This window comes from Hemiscyllium ocellatum, chromosome 11, assembly GCF_020745735.1.
Source record: "Hemiscyllium ocellatum isolate sHemOce1 chromosome 11, sHemOce1.pat.X.cur, whole genome shotgun sequence".
Lineage (NCBI taxonomy): Eukaryota > Metazoa > Chordata > Chondrichthyes > Orectolobiformes > Hemiscylliidae > Hemiscyllium > Hemiscyllium ocellatum.
In genome coordinates, this window is record NC_083411.1 from 810,377 (window position 1) to 825,743 (window position 15,367).

Genomic DNA, 15,367 nt, shown 5'->3' on the forward strand with positions numbered 1-15,367 from the left:
TTTGTGTCTTCTTGTTTATTGTCTTTACACCAATCCACTTGATCTCTTTTCTGTATTCTGCCTTGTTGCTTGAGATCTGATCTACAATGGTGTCATCATCAAACTTGTAAATGGAGTTGAGGTAGAATTTGGCCATGCAGCCATGAGTGTAAAAGGAGTATAGTAGGGGACTAAGCATGCAGCCTTGCAGGGCACCAGTGTAGAGGATTACTGTGGAGGAGGTGGTGTTATCTGCTCTTACTAATTACAGTCTATTGGTCAGAAAGTTGAGGATCCACTTAGAGGAGGAAGCTGAGACCTATGTCTTGATGTGCAGAGGATATGAGTGCACAGTTGGGGTGAGTAAAGTAGATAGGTGTTGACGTTCTAAATTGATTTGTGCATCGCCAAACCCCACGCTGTGTCATGACATGGGCTGCTTTCACCTAAGTGTGGTCCCCAACATTAGCTTTCCTTTCTCACTAACGTATTATCATCCATTCCTTTGTCTTTTGAACAATTGTTCTGTCTCTCTGGGGTTCAATGTCTGCCTATTCACTCACTCACTCTGACCCTGTCTTCGTCAGATTTCCATCATTGTTAATTTTATTTCACTATAATAATAATTTTCCCACAGCATGACTCATTTTAAATTGCATGGCTGTAGTCCAAAATCTTTGTCATGGAGCCTCTCCCAAAAATAATCAAGAAGGCATTGTAGTGTTGAAATTTGAACTGAACTTCTGATAAAATCAATTTGCCTACATATCGCAGAATTTTTTATTTAGTCTTGGGCATTGGATGACCCTTATTTCTGTTTCTGTAGGTGTTACTTGGTCTTGTGTCTCAATGCGGTTTAAATAAGTGGCTTTCATTTTGCATTTGCTTCTAAGCAAATTTATGGGAGAAAGTGAGGACTGCAGATGCTGGAGGTCAGAGTTGAAAAATGTGCTGGAAAAACACAGCAGGCCAGGCAGCATCCGAGGAGCAGGAGAATCGACGTTTCGGGCATAAGCCCTTCTTCCTCCTCATTCCTGAAGAAAGGCTTATGCCCGAAACGTCAATTCTCCTGCTCCTCGGATGCTGCCTGGCCTGCTGTGTTTTTCCAGTACCACATTTTTCAACTAAGCAAATTTATGGGCAAGTTAACTTTTTGTAACTGATTAATAGTTTGTTCAAGTTTTGTAAATGTTCCTTCTAGGTTTGCCTGCACATAAACAAATCATCGATGTACATAACAAAGTTGCAAAATCTTGTATTAATTTTGTTGGTTATCATTGAAAAGTTGTGGGCCCATTTTTCATTCCAAAAGGCAAGAGATTACATTGATGTCTTTCAGTGAAGGAAATCTGCCATCTTTACCTGGTCTGACCTACATGTGACTCCAGATTCATAGTGATGTGTATAATTCTCAGTTGCCCTTGAAATGGCCTAGCAAGCTACTCAGTTATTAATCATTAAAGAGTCTTAAAACAAAGTGAAACTGGATGGACCATTAAGCATCGACCTAGGCATCAGAAACAACGCAGCAAAAACAGCCCTATTGTCCCTGCCAAGTCCTCCTTAGAGGCATCTTAGTGCCAAAATTGGGAGAGCTGTCTCACAGATGAGTCAAGCAATAGCCTGACATTATCTTATTTCATGAGTATGATGTTGCAACACGGGTAAACCCTGTCTGCTTAACTTAAACCAGAAACACACAAAGGATTTAATCCATGCAATAATCTGTAAAAATTCAAGAGGTCAAGAACTATTTAGAGTAAAATTAACAACTTTATTTCTTAGTGTAACAGAATAATTAACTAATGACTATTTACAACTCCTTCCTCTAACTGATCTTTTACTTTCCCTTTTATAATACTACTTTGATAAAACCCCTAATTAAGATTTACCAAAATTCAAATTTTCAAAACCAACCAGATGCTGAATTTTCCTCAGTCATTTCTTCTTTGAGATCGATAAAGGTATCTTTAAGAGAGGTATTCTCCAGACAGCCTGCAGATGCTGGTGGATTGGCAGTTCTCCTCCGAACTGTTCCATTTTCCCCAATCCTTTAGCCCCAAAGCATCGGATTGTGTCATTGGCTTTTAAGATTGTCAGTATATTAAATTCAAACTTGATTGGAGTTTGATATTTTTCAAAGTATAATTTAAACAGATTGGCCTAATTTGAATCTGTTTTGTTGTTTCCAAGTAACCCAGCTAATGTAGCTTTCGACCAAGTGTTACATTGTTACCTTATTCAGAACACTTGGTGCTGTCAAAAAGATCTGCTAGCTTTGAACTCTCTTAAAGGTACAGTACACTCACATCTTCAAAACAATGACAATGTCCCAGGCACCACCATCCTTGTATACACCCTGTCTCACCGATAGGACAGACCTAGCAGAAGTGGTGGCACAGTGGTTTGAAGTTGCCCTGGGAGTTCTCAACATTGACTCTGTACACAGTGAAGTTTTATGGCACCAGGTTTAAGAGAGGCTGGGAACCCTCCTGCCATCCACCATATATCCATCTCCCTTGATTGATTAATCATTACTCTCCCCATGTTGAATAACATTGGAGGAAACACTGAGGGTGGCCAGGGCTCAGAATGAACTCTGTGAGGGGGACTTCATTGTCTGCTGTCAGGAGTGGTGCAGCAGTATGATTACTGATCTAGCTGGCTGGATCTGAAAGGACTTTGCTGCTAGATAGGGTGGTGAACCAATGAAAGGGAAAAGCATACTTGACTTCAACTCTTACCAATCTTCCAGCTGCAGATGCATCTGTCCATGACAGTATTGGTAGGTGTTGCTGCTGCATGGTCCTTGTGGAGGCAAAGTCCCATCTTCACATTGATAATACCTTACATTGTGTTGTGTGGCACTATCACCATGCTAAATAGGAGATAGTTTGAACAGGTCCAGGATCTCAGGACTGGACATCTACAAGGCTGTGTGGGCCATCAGCCACAGAATCACACTCCAACACAATCTGCAATTTCATAGCCAGTCATATCCCAAACCTAACCATTGCCATCAAACTCTGGTCCAGTGGAAAATGCAGGAGGGCATGCCAGAATCAGCTCCAGGTGTACCTAAAATTCAGGTGTCAACCTGGTGAATCTGCAAAACAGTATAAACAGCAAACCTAAGTGATCCCACAGCCAATGAATCAGAGCTAAACTCTGCAGTCTTGCCACATCCAGTCATGATTAGTAGTAGAGAAAGTAACTCACTGGGACAGGAAGCTTCACGAATACACCCATCCTCAAAGATGGAAGAACCCAGCACAAAGGATAAGGCTGAAGCATTCAATAGAAATGTTGAGTGGATGATCCATCTCCGCCTTCTCCAGAGATCTCCAGGATCACAGATGCCAACCTTCAGTCAATTTGATTCACTGCACATAATACCAAGAAAAAGTTGGAGGCCATGAATACTACAAAGCTTGTGGGCTCTGGCATTAATATCAGGACTTGTGCTCCAGAAACTGCTAAACCCTGAGCCAAGCTTTCCAGTACAACTACAATTCATCTACCTGGCAGTATGGAAAATTGCCCAGGCATAACCTGTACACAAGAAAAACCAGGACAGATCCAACCTGGCCAGTTACTGCCTCCCATCAGCCTATTCAGAATTATCAGCGTGATGGAAAGTGTTATCAACAGTGCTACCAAGCAGCACCTGCTCAGCAATAACTTGTTTACTAATGCCCAGTGTGTTCCACCAGGGCCATTCAGCTCCTGACCTCATTACAGACTTGATTCAAATGTGGCCAAAAGAATTCCAGAGATGAAGAGAGAGCGACAGTCCTTGACATCAAAGCCGCATTTGACTGAGTGTGGCATCAAAGTACCTCATAAAACCGAATCAATGGGAATCTGAGGCAAACTCTCCACTGATTGGAATATACTTGACCTGTGGGAAGATGGTTGTGGTTGTTTGAAGTCTGTCATCTCAGCTTCTGGATATTTCTCCAGAATTCCTCAGGGAAGTGTCCAATGCCCAACCATCTTCAGTTACTTCATTAATGCCCTTCTCAACACCATGAGGTCAGATGTGTGGATGTGCAATCATTGATGAACAAGGTTCACCATTCACAGTTGATACTGAAGCAGTTCAAGTTGCAATTCAACAAGAGCTGGACAGTTCCCAGTCTTGGGCTGAAAAGTGGCAAGTGACATTCATGCTACACAAATGTCAGGCAATGACCAACTGTAATAAGAGAGCATGTTACCATCACCCCTTGGCACTAAGTGGTGTTACTATCGCTGAATCCCCAACTATCAACATCCTGGAGGTAACTGTTGACCAGAAACTGTATTGGACCTGTCAAATGAATACAGTGGCTACAGAGCAGGTTAAAGCTAGGAATACTGCAGCAAGTGACTCACTTCCCAACTCCCCAAAGCCTGTCCACTATCTACTAGGCACAAGTCAGGAGTGTGATGGAATACACCCACTTGTCTGGACGAATGTAGCTCCAACAACTGCACCATCCAGAATAAAGTAGCTACTCGGTTGGTACAGCATCCATTAATATCTCTGCACCACTGACCCTTAGTAGCAATATTGTATGTTATCTACAAGATGTACTGCAGAAATCCATTAACATTTTTTAAACAGCCCCTTCCAAACTCATGAGCACTTCCATCTAGGAGGACAAGGGACAGCTGAAATATGGGAACGCCACCATCAGTAAGTTCCCCTACAAAACACTTACAATCCTGACGCTGAAATATCTTGCCATTTCTTCGGCGTCAGTAGATTAAATCCTGAAATTCTCTGCTTTATGGCATTGTGGGTCTACCTACAGCACATGGGCTGCAGTGATTCAAGAAGGCAGCTCACCACCGCCTCGATGACCGTTACGGTCAGGCATTCATTTTGGTGCATTCAGCATTGCCTGCATCTTGAGTGATTTTTTTTTAACAAAAGGTCTTTTTTTTACTTTTAAAATCCTTTTGGAAAAGAAAGGACGTGACAGGCAACTTCTTCACGCAGAGAGTGGTGCCAAATGGAATGGGCCGCCAGCAAAAGTGGTTGGGGCAGGTACAATAACAACATTTTAAAAAGCATTTGAATAGGTACATGGATGGGAAGGGTTGAGAGGGATGTGGACAATTGGAACTAGCTGAGTGGATAGTGTGGTCAGCATGGATGATTTTGGGCTGAAGGGCCTGTTTCCATGCTGTATTACTCTGACTCCAAGGTGTTGGAAAATTTTGAAATTTCTTGATTCTATTAGTTAATGAAACTTTCAAATTACTTTTTAACAAGACCAAAACGACATAGGAGCAGAAATGGGCCATTCAGACCACTGAGATAGCTCCATCATTATTACTGATTATTGTTCATAGAGTCATAGAGCTGTGCAGTATGAAACAGGTCCTTTGGTCCAACCCGTCCATGCTGACCAGATATTTTACATTAATCTAGTCCCATTTACCGGCATTTGGCCCATATCCTTCTAAACCCTTCCTATTTCATATACCCATCCAGGTGTCTTTTAAATGTTGTAATTGTACGAGCCTCCATCGATTCCTATGGCACCTCATTCCATGTACAGACCCATCTCTACATGAAAAAATTACCCTTAGATCCTTTTTAAACCTTTCTCCTCTCATCTTAAACCTATGTCCTCTAGTTTTGGATTGTCCTACTCCAGAGAAAAGACCTTGGCTATTTACCCTCTCCATGCCCCTCATGATTTTATAAACCTTCTATAAGGTCACCCTGTTGGACTATTTTCCGGTGTCATGTGGGTTTTGACTCTGACTAATAAAGACAAGCATACCGAATGTCATCTTCACTATCCTATCTAACCGAGACTCTACTTTCAAGAAACTTTGAACCTGCGCTCAAAAGTCTCCTTGTTTAGTAACATTTCCCAGGATTTTAACATTAAGTGTATAAGTCTTGCCCTGATTTGCCTTTCTGTAGTGCATCACCTCACATTTATCAAAATTAAACTCTGCCACTCCACAGCCCATTGTCCCATCTGATCAAAGCTATTTGATAATCTTCCACTCCACTTTCATGCTTCTTCCCCTATAATTCCTGATTTGCTTACTGTGTAAAAGGTTATTTTAGCCTTAAAAGTTGTTAACATCAGAGCTACTGCAGTCCTGTATGGTAAAGAAAATTCCTCCTCATCTGTGTTTAATGTGAGATCTTTTTACTCTGTGGTTATGTTAACTGGTTCTATACTCACTTACAAGGGGAAACATTCTGCATCTACCCTGTGAAACCCTAAGCATCTTTTTTACTTCAATAAGGCTGCCTCTTGTTCTTAACTCCAGTGAGTGCAGGCCCAATCTGTCATCTGCTCCTCATAAGAATATCTTTTCATAACTCTCTTCAACCCAGTGAAGTTTTTCTGGAGCGTCTCGGATGCCTTTATGTTTTAGGTAAGGGGCCCAAAACGCTTCACGATATTCTAGCTATGGACTCACGAGTACCTTGTATAGTTTTAGCTATAATTCACTTTTTATTCTCCATTCTGTTTGAAATAAAGGTCAGCATTCCATTTGCTTCCTGTATTACCTGCTGAACTTGTTTTTATTTTAAATGGCTTCATTATTACCTCTAAGCTTTTGATACTTAAGGGAACACAAACTAACTTATTGACCTGTCCTCATAATTTAAATCCTGGTACCCTGCCAACTAAAAAACCTCTCCAGATATTTGGTGCCCTGTGCTGTCTGAACTCTGGCTGCTAAACTGAGCAGATTGAGCTCAGTCATCGAGAGAGAGAGCTGCAGTTCGAGCTCAGTCATAGAGAGAGAGCTGCAGTTCGAGCTCAGTCAGCGAGGGAGAGGAGCAGGTGGATCTCAGTCAGAGAGAGAGAGAGCTGCAGATTGAGCTCAGTCAGAGAGTGAGAAGAGCGGATCGAGCTCTGTTGGTGTGAGCGAGGAGCAGATCAAGGTCAGTCAGAGAGAGAGAGGAGCAGATCAAGGTCAGTCAGAGAGAGAGAGGAGCAGATCGAGCTCAATCGGTGTGAGAGAGGAACAGATGGATCTCAGTCAGAGCGAGAGAGAGCTGCAGATCGAGCTCATTCAGAAAGAGTGGAGCAGATCGAGCTCAGTCAGCGAGAGAGAAGAGCAGATCGAGCTCAGTCAAAGAGAGAGAGAGAGAGAGGAGCATGGGCTTAATGTGAATGAGAACTTTGAGGAGCTGGGACACAAGCTTGAACGGATCAAGATGAATAAGTTGATGTGCTGGAAGTTTTGGCAAACATTGATTGATACGTCACCAGGGCCAGACCAGATTTGGAGGGAGGTGAATATTGTTCCTCTTTTCAAGAAGGGTAAATGGGAAATCCGTGGCAATTAGAGACCAGTCTTACGTCTGTGGTCAGCAAGGTTTTGGAAAGAATTCTGAGGGATTGGATTTATGACTATTTGGAACAGCATAATGTGATTAAAGGCAGTCAGCATGGCTTTGTGAGGGGCAGGTCATGCCTCACTAATCTTATTGAGTTCTTTGAGAAGGTGACGAGACGGGTCGACGAAGGTCGAGCTGTGGATGTGGTGTATGTGGACTTCAGCAAGGCATTTAATAAGGTTCCCCATGGTAGGCTCATTCATAAAGCCAGGAGGTATGGGATACAGGGAGATATGGTTGTCTGGATTCAGAATTGGTTAGCTGACAGAAGGTAGAGAGTGGTTGTCGATGGAAAGCATTCTGCCTGGAGGTCAGTGTTGAGTGGCGTCCCGCAGGGCTCCGTTCTTTGGCCTCTGCTCTTTGTACTTTTTATAAATGACTGATGAGGAGGTTGAGGGGTGAGTTAGTAAATTTGCTGATGACACAAAGGTTGGAGGTGTCATCGATAGTATCGAGGGCTACTGCAGGCTGCAGCGTGACATAGACAGGATGCAGAGCTGGGCTGAGAAATGGCAGATGGTGTTCAACCTGGATAAATGTAAAGTGATGCATTTTGGAAGGTCGAACTCAAATGCTGAATCTAGGATTAAAGACAGGATTCTTGGCAGTGTGGAGGAACAGAGGGATCTTGGTGTTCAAGTGCATAGATCTGTCAAAGTTGCCACCCAAGTAGATAGAGCTGAAAATGTGTTGCTGGAAAAGCGCAGCAGGTCAGACACCATCCAAGGAACAGGAGATTCGACGTTTCGGGCATAAGCCCTTCCTGAAGAAGGCCTTATGATCTCCAGCATCTGCAGTCCTCACTTTCTCACCCAAGTGGATAGGGTTGTTAAGAAAGTATATGGCGGTTTGGCTTTTATTAACAGGGGGATTGAGTTTAAGAGCTGCGAGGTTTTGCTGCACCTCTTCAAAACCCTGGTGAGAACACACTTGGAATATTGTGTCCAGTTTCTGGTCACCCTATTATAAGAAAGATACAGAGGCTTTGGAGAGGGTGCAAAGAAGGTTTACCAGGATGCCGCCTGGACTAGAAAGCCTGTCTTACGAAGAGAGGTTGACTAAGCTTGGATTTTTCTCTCTGGAGAGAAGTAGGAAGAGAGGTGATTGACTGAGGTATACAAGGTAATGAGAGCCATGGATGGAGTTGATAACCAGAGACTTTTCCCCGGGGCAGAAATGACAGGCATGAGGGGTCATAGTTTTAAGATTTTAGGAGGAAGGTATAGAGGAGATGCCAGAGACAGGTTCTTTACAGAGTTGTGAATGCATAGAATGCGTTGCCAATGGTGGGTGGAAGCAGAATCATAGCGATTTTTAAATGACTTCTGAACATGCACATGTTCAGCAGCGAATTGGGGGTTACATGGACTAGGTTATTTTATTTTTAGATTAGGGTTAATTCTAACTGTTGGCTGAAGGATCAGTTCTGTGCTTTACTTTTCTATCTTCTATGTTCTAAGTCGCAATCTGAACTGCACAATTATTCTGTGCCATTTTGCTTATTGTAAATTCAGCTTAGAACCACTTGTTAACGTAGTATACAGCTTTCTCGGCTTACGTCCAAGTAATGCAATAACACAGTTTAAATTTGAGATGCCAGTGCAGGTCCCTGGGAGCCAAGCATGTTTGATTATGCTGGGAAGGCATTAAATTACATTTTCTTACAATTTAATTGTGCAGATGTAGCCCTCTGCAGCCGCACCCGGTTTTCATCACTGACATTTGTAACGTCTAGAAGTGTTGTTGTAGTGTTTAGGAATTTTAATGTTCTAGGCTGGAGTGCAGAACTCTGATGACCAAGTGGGATGGATCTCGGGTTCAGATATAGCTATTCGAATTGTTTCTTTCCAGTGGATGTACAGACATTATTTCTTGGTCATTTTCTATTTGAGGTTGTTGTATTTGGTAGCATTTGCTCACACTAAAACTGTTAGAAGGGATGTGAGGAATGTTTTTCATTATTTCTGTAAGTTTTGTGGAACTGCCAGTTCTCTTCTGAACATATTCTGGTTCTGTGTTAATAAGTTAATGACACTTGTTGCCAAGCTGAGTTTTGGATTTCAGTGAAGTATATTAGTCGATGTTTTGCTACATTTATAGACATTGCATTGTACTGAAGTCTACTTCTGTTAACGTGAAACTCTCCTCACCTGTAGTAGTGTAACGATCTTTTGTGTTAGTCAGGGAACACAACGTCCGAAGGCCTCTGAATGATCAGCTTAATGTGATTTAAGAAGTCGTCTGACAAATACATGATTTAGTTGAATCTTGAATCTGTTGAACTAAAGCCACATTAAATAAACACATGTAAATTTAAAGCAGGGGTGCAGAATGTTGAGTTGGTGAGGGCCCTGAGGATCCAAATGGCAAAGGTTTTGAACTGAATTTGTGTTAGAGGAAAGAAATGTGTACTTTAATCTGTTCATGGGAGCAGGCTGGTTGGACAAGCAGTTATTATCCATCCCTGATTGCTTGAAAAAAGGTTGTGAACTTGAACTGCTTAGAGTATAGAAATATCCAAAAGGCTGTTAATGGAGGATTGTGAGAAGAAGAATGATGGTGAGCAAGAATTCAGATAGAAAAGGATGTTTGCAGTACAATTTTGTAAGATAAGGACCTTTATATATGGTAGGTTTCTGGTTTGGTCATTAAAGTTTTAGCAGCAGCGAAGCAAAGAAAATTGCAAAGTTAGAAGTACTTACCTGGAGGTTCATAGTGTAGTGTACCTCTGAGCCGTGAGACCTGGGTTCAAGTCTCACCTGCTCTAGAGGTATGCAACAATATCACTGAACAGTCTCCTTCTAAAATAGAAAGTACTTACCTTGGTGGTGGATAGAATATGAGGTTTGAAACTGATATGGTTACGTATGGTCTATTTTTACTCTAAGTAGCTGCTGTCATGAACTGGAATGGATTTGAAGTAAGTTTTCAGAGGGTTTTGGTATTCCACAGAAAATGATTCACTCTCCTACTATTGGATCAGAGACAGTCTGGCTTGATGTTCCTTTAATATGTTTGCGCTGAGCTAATAATATGAAACACACTGAAAACATTGGGTAGTGGTGCATTTGAGTAGAGGAAAGCAGGTTTGGGATATTGTCGAGGAGGCTGGCTAATTGCATCCTCCGAAAGTTTTCAAGAGAATCTGTGGCACGGACTCTGGGATTGATACATCGCTTTTCATTTTAATCATTGCTTTGCTTTCTGTTGATTCACATGATAAATTTTGCTGGTAAATGAATATCAATTCATAATTTTCTTGCTTTAGAAGCTTTCAGGAAATTAATGAAAATTATTTTATAACAAAAAAAGTTAATTGAGCTATAGACAGATACACCCCTCAACAAAAAGGCAGTGGTTAGCACTGCAGCTTCTCAGGAATGGGTTTAGATGGGTCACTGTTCGGAGGGGCAGTGTGGACTTGTTGGGCCGAAGGGCCTGTTTCCATAGTGAAGGGAATCTCACCTCATCTAGATGCCCTGTATAATTGAGGCATAACACCCATATTGTTATGTTCAATTCCTCTAGTCATGACTTTTGACCCTGGGTACTAACCTTTTGTGACTCATGCACGTCCAATAACTGTTAGATGTTACAATTATTTTGCAGGCTGGTTGGAAAGAAAACCATGCGACTTTCATGAATGAGCTGAAGAATCTTCAGGCATCAGGGCTCACCACCCTCGGGCAGGCACTGCGGACATCCTTTGATTTGTTAAATCTGAACCGCTTAGTTTCTGGGATAGATAATTATGGTCAGGTTAGTACACATACATTTTTTAAAAAATCCCTAGTTATTCCTGTCTCAACTGTAACTGGCTAAGTTATTTTTGTAATTATCATCTGTAACCTCCATTGTGTTTAATAACAAAATGCATTTCAACTAAAACCTTTCCTTGCCAATGACTGCAAATATCTTTCTCTGGTTGATGGTCAGCACTACAAATAGCACAGAGCTTGCAAAATTGTAAGAAGTCGGAAGTTTTTTAAATTTACTCAAGAGATGTGTGTGTCTCTGGCTGGACCAGCATTTGTTGCCCATCCCTAATTGCCCTTGAAATGCTGATGGTGAGCTGCATCATTGAACTGCTGCAGTACATGTGCTGTAGTTAGACCTACAACATTCATAGGAAATTTCATGACTTTGACCTAGTGACACTGAAGGAACTGCAATATATTTTCAAGTCAGAATGGTGAGTGAAAAGGATCTTGGCAAATTTCTGCAATGCATCTCGCACATAATACACACTGCTGCTACTGAGCATTGGTAGTTGAGGGAATGGATGATTATGGATGTAGTGCCAGTCAAGCGGGCTGCTTTGTCCTGGATGGTGTCAACCTCTTTAAGTGTTGTTGGAGCTGCCCCCATCCATGAAAATGGGGATGATGCCATTACACCCTTGACTTGCGTCTCATTGATGGTGGACAGGCTTTGGGGAGTCAGGAGGTGAGTTACTCAATGCAGTATTCATAGTCTCTATCCTGCTGCTGTAACCACTGGATTTATATAGCGAGTCCAGTTCAGTTTCTGGTCAGTGGTAACCCCCAAGATGTTGGTAATGGGACATATGGTGATGGTGACAACATTGAATGTCAAAGAATGGTGATTATATTGCCTAGCATTTGTGCACCATGGATATTATTTGTCACTTGTCAGCCCAAGTCTAGATATTGTCCAGATCTTGTTACATTTGAACATGGCTTCTCAGATACTGAAGTAATCCATGAGTGATGTTGAACATTGTGCATTCATCAGCAAACATTCTCAAATCTGACGTTATGATGGAGGGACGGTCATTAATGAAGCAGCTGAAGATGATTGGCCTAAAACCTCACCTTGAAGAATGTTGTGCATTTAATGTAAGGACAGCCAGTTTTACTTAATGTGGTCATCGTGCTGCCCAGCAGTGCTGTGACCTGGCTGCTTTGTATAAGCTTGTAAAACAAATTATCTGTATGCAACATATGTCAAGATTCTATTTATGAAGAAAGTGTGAGTGGTGATTGTTTCAAATGTTTTTACCATCTTGTGTCAATGATGCATTGTGACAGGTGTGCGTTATGTTGCATGACTCCAGTGATTAATGCACTTACCCTGTGGATTTTATACGTACATCTGCAGAGTAGATCCATTGGTGCAGTGTATGAAAATGCCAGATGTAGTGAGACTTTGTCATTGATTGAGATCATGTGAAACACTGACAGAAAATGTGAGGAAAGCAATTGAATGTTAAATTAATGTTTAAGTTTGTGTTGACTGTTTATTGTTTAATCTGTCAATAAAGCATTCAAATTACTGAATGTTTCATGCTAAAGTTTTGAGCATTGAAAATAAAGTTGAGCTATGTCATGTACACATTGCAAAAAATTGCATGTGCTGACAGTAAAATACATTGGCTTTAAAAGCTTAGCCTTTTGCGTACATGGAGTATTAGTATTTGCAGTAAGGTGTGGTTACAAGCTATAACAATTGATTTCAATTCCTTACACTGAGAATTGTGTATACGGTGTAAGCAGGCAAGGAAAGAGTTAAGTTCTGAATTTTGTGAAACAAAATTTCAGCTGAGCATGACTCAGATCAGATAAGAACATACAGTTAACAATAGGGTGCTGGATGCAAGGTTAGTGGGTTCACAAGGTGGAAAAACATTCATTATGTGAGGCATTTAACAAGATGAGGTAGCATTCAGTATGTAATGTCAGTTAACAAGGTGAAAGTATTCATTATGTGAAGCTAGTTAACAAGGTTAAGAACATTAACCTTGTACCAGCAGATAGCTTAATCTTCACTGTTGATGCTTGCTGATTGTAATGGTCACCCAATTAATATATATGTTGCCTTATCTGGATGCTCCTCCCTGTAAAATGACTAGATTGTTCATTAAGATACTGCTCTTCCAGAGAAGATTGTCAACTCATGTCTCTGTGCACATGGACGATCGTTCTCTCTCCCTCCAGGGTTTGGAATAAAGATGAAGGAGGTAACGCTATACTCCGTCTCTGAGCATTTTGCTTCGACTGGGAGAGGGGGCGGTAGTGGGACGACAATACCATGTTTTTGTTTGCTGGAAATCTCTAATGCTTCCTGAAATATTTGCTCATCAAACATGAAATTGTATTGCTGGTGGGTTTTTAACCATAAATAGGTAAAGATAAAGTTACAATAGTCCCAGAGAACCATAGGGAGGGAGAGAGAGATGACTAGTGAATTTAACCTGAACGTCACTATGTCATGAAGGCAAAACCTTCATGGTGACTTCAGCCAAGTTGAACCTGTGCTTTTTGTATCACTCTTCATCGCTAACTAGCTATCCCACAACACATTTCATTGCTTTGAATTACAGTTTTGCTGATGGGAAAGATTTAAATCATCTTGAAGACTTGAGTTCTAGCATTTAAATTGTTCAAGTAGCTTGCCTGCTTTTTGAGTTTGAAAATATCTTAATTTAAAATCATAAAGTCATGGAGATGTACAGCATGGAAACAGACCCTTTGGTCCAACTCGTCTATGCTGACCAGATATCCCAACCCAATCTAGTCCCAGCTGCCAGCTCCTGGCCCATATCCCTCCAAACCCTCCCTATTCATATATCCATCCAGATGCCTTTTAAATGTTGCAATTGTACCACCTCCATCACTTCCTCTGGCAGCTCATTTCATTCACGTACCACTCTCTGCATGATAAGATTGCCCCTTAGGTCTCTTTTATATCTTTCCCCTCTCACCCTAAACCTGTGCCCTCTAGTTCTGGACACCCCACCCCAGGGAAAAGACTTTGTCTGTTTACCCTATCCATGCCCCTCATAATTTTGTAAACCTCTATAAGGTCACCCCTCAGCCTTTAATAGGGTATTTTTAGCTTGCTGAAAAATGGCATTGGCAGCTACTGAGGGACTTGGAGCATGTATGGATGCAAAATACATTTTTTTGGTGTAGAGGGCAGGGAATGAGGTAAAATTTTAAATCAGGAGTATCTTGGATTTAGTATTTGGATGGGATGCTGCAGTGGTGCCAATTCCTTTGTTCCCTGCTTTTGTGCGTACCACTCGATAATACTGTTCCTTCCCTCATTAGATCAAATCTTGGAATGCCTTTCCTGATGCACCTTTTGGGTGTAGCTATGCCACATGGACTACAGGAGTCAAGATGACTTTTTTTTTTACCTTGAGAGCAATTATTATTTGAGCCACAAATATTAGCAGAACTAGTGATGCTCACATTGTGCAAATCTTTTGGAGGTGGGCAGGGCAAACTGGTGTAAAGTTCTATTACAGTTGTCAAGTTAATCCAGTGAGCAATTTTTTTTAATGTTTGTGAACAAAACCATTGTGCAGCTGTACCATGGTGTGAGTATTCATGGATCCTCTTCCTGGTTAACCACTAAAATAGATGAGTATTACTGTCAGAACTTTGAGATTGGCCCTTTGTGTTCCCAGCCATTCTGATCTTTTCCACTGATTGGCAGGCTTGTGTGACCATAAGATATAGGAGCAGTTTTAGGCCATTTAACCCAACGAATCTGCTCTACTATTCCAATGTGATTGATACATTTCTCAACCCCATTCTCCTGCCTTCTCCCTGTAACCCTTGATGCCCTAACTAATCAAGAATCTATTCATCTCTGTCTTAAATACCCTCAATGACTTGGCTACCAAAGCCCTCTGTGACAATAAGTTCTTCACAGTTACCACCCTTGGGTTGAAGAAATTCCTTCTCATTTTCTGTTCTAAAGGGTTGTCCCTTTACACTAAGGATGTTCCCTTGGGTCCTAGCCCCTTCTACTAGTGGAAATATCTTCTCCATGATCACTATCCAGGCATTTCCATATCCTAAAAGTTTCAATCAGATCCCACCGTCCCCATTGTTCTATACTCCAAGTGCAGACTCCGAGTCGTCAACTGTTCCTCATATGACAAGCCCTAAATCCCTCGGATCATTGTTGTAAATGTCCTCTGGTTCCGCTCCTAGGTGACGCATCCTTCCTTGGATATGGGGCCCAAAACCAATCACAATATTCTAA

At 41.5% G+C, this 15,367-nt stretch overlaps 1 protein-coding gene across 4 annotated transcripts in view; it reads left to right on the forward strand.

Moving 5' to 3' along the window:
- ints6l (integrator complex subunit 6 like) overlaps positions 1-15,367 on the forward strand; it is a 159,797-nt gene that overhangs the window by 13,672 nt on the left and 130,758 nt on the right. For 3 of the 4 annotated variants that reach the window (XR_009645188.1, XM_060832374.1, XM_060832371.1), the window contains exon 3: positions 10,958-11,107. The exons of the other annotated variant lie outside the window; for it this stretch is intronic. Coding sequence is in view for 2 of the 3 variants with exons in the window: in XM_060832374.1 (XP_060688357.1) it covers positions 10,958-11,107 (150 nt within the window). In the remaining variant the exon portion in view is untranslated. The remainder of the gene's footprint in view (positions 1-10,957; positions 11,108-15,367) is intronic. 4 annotated transcript variants of the gene reach the window in all.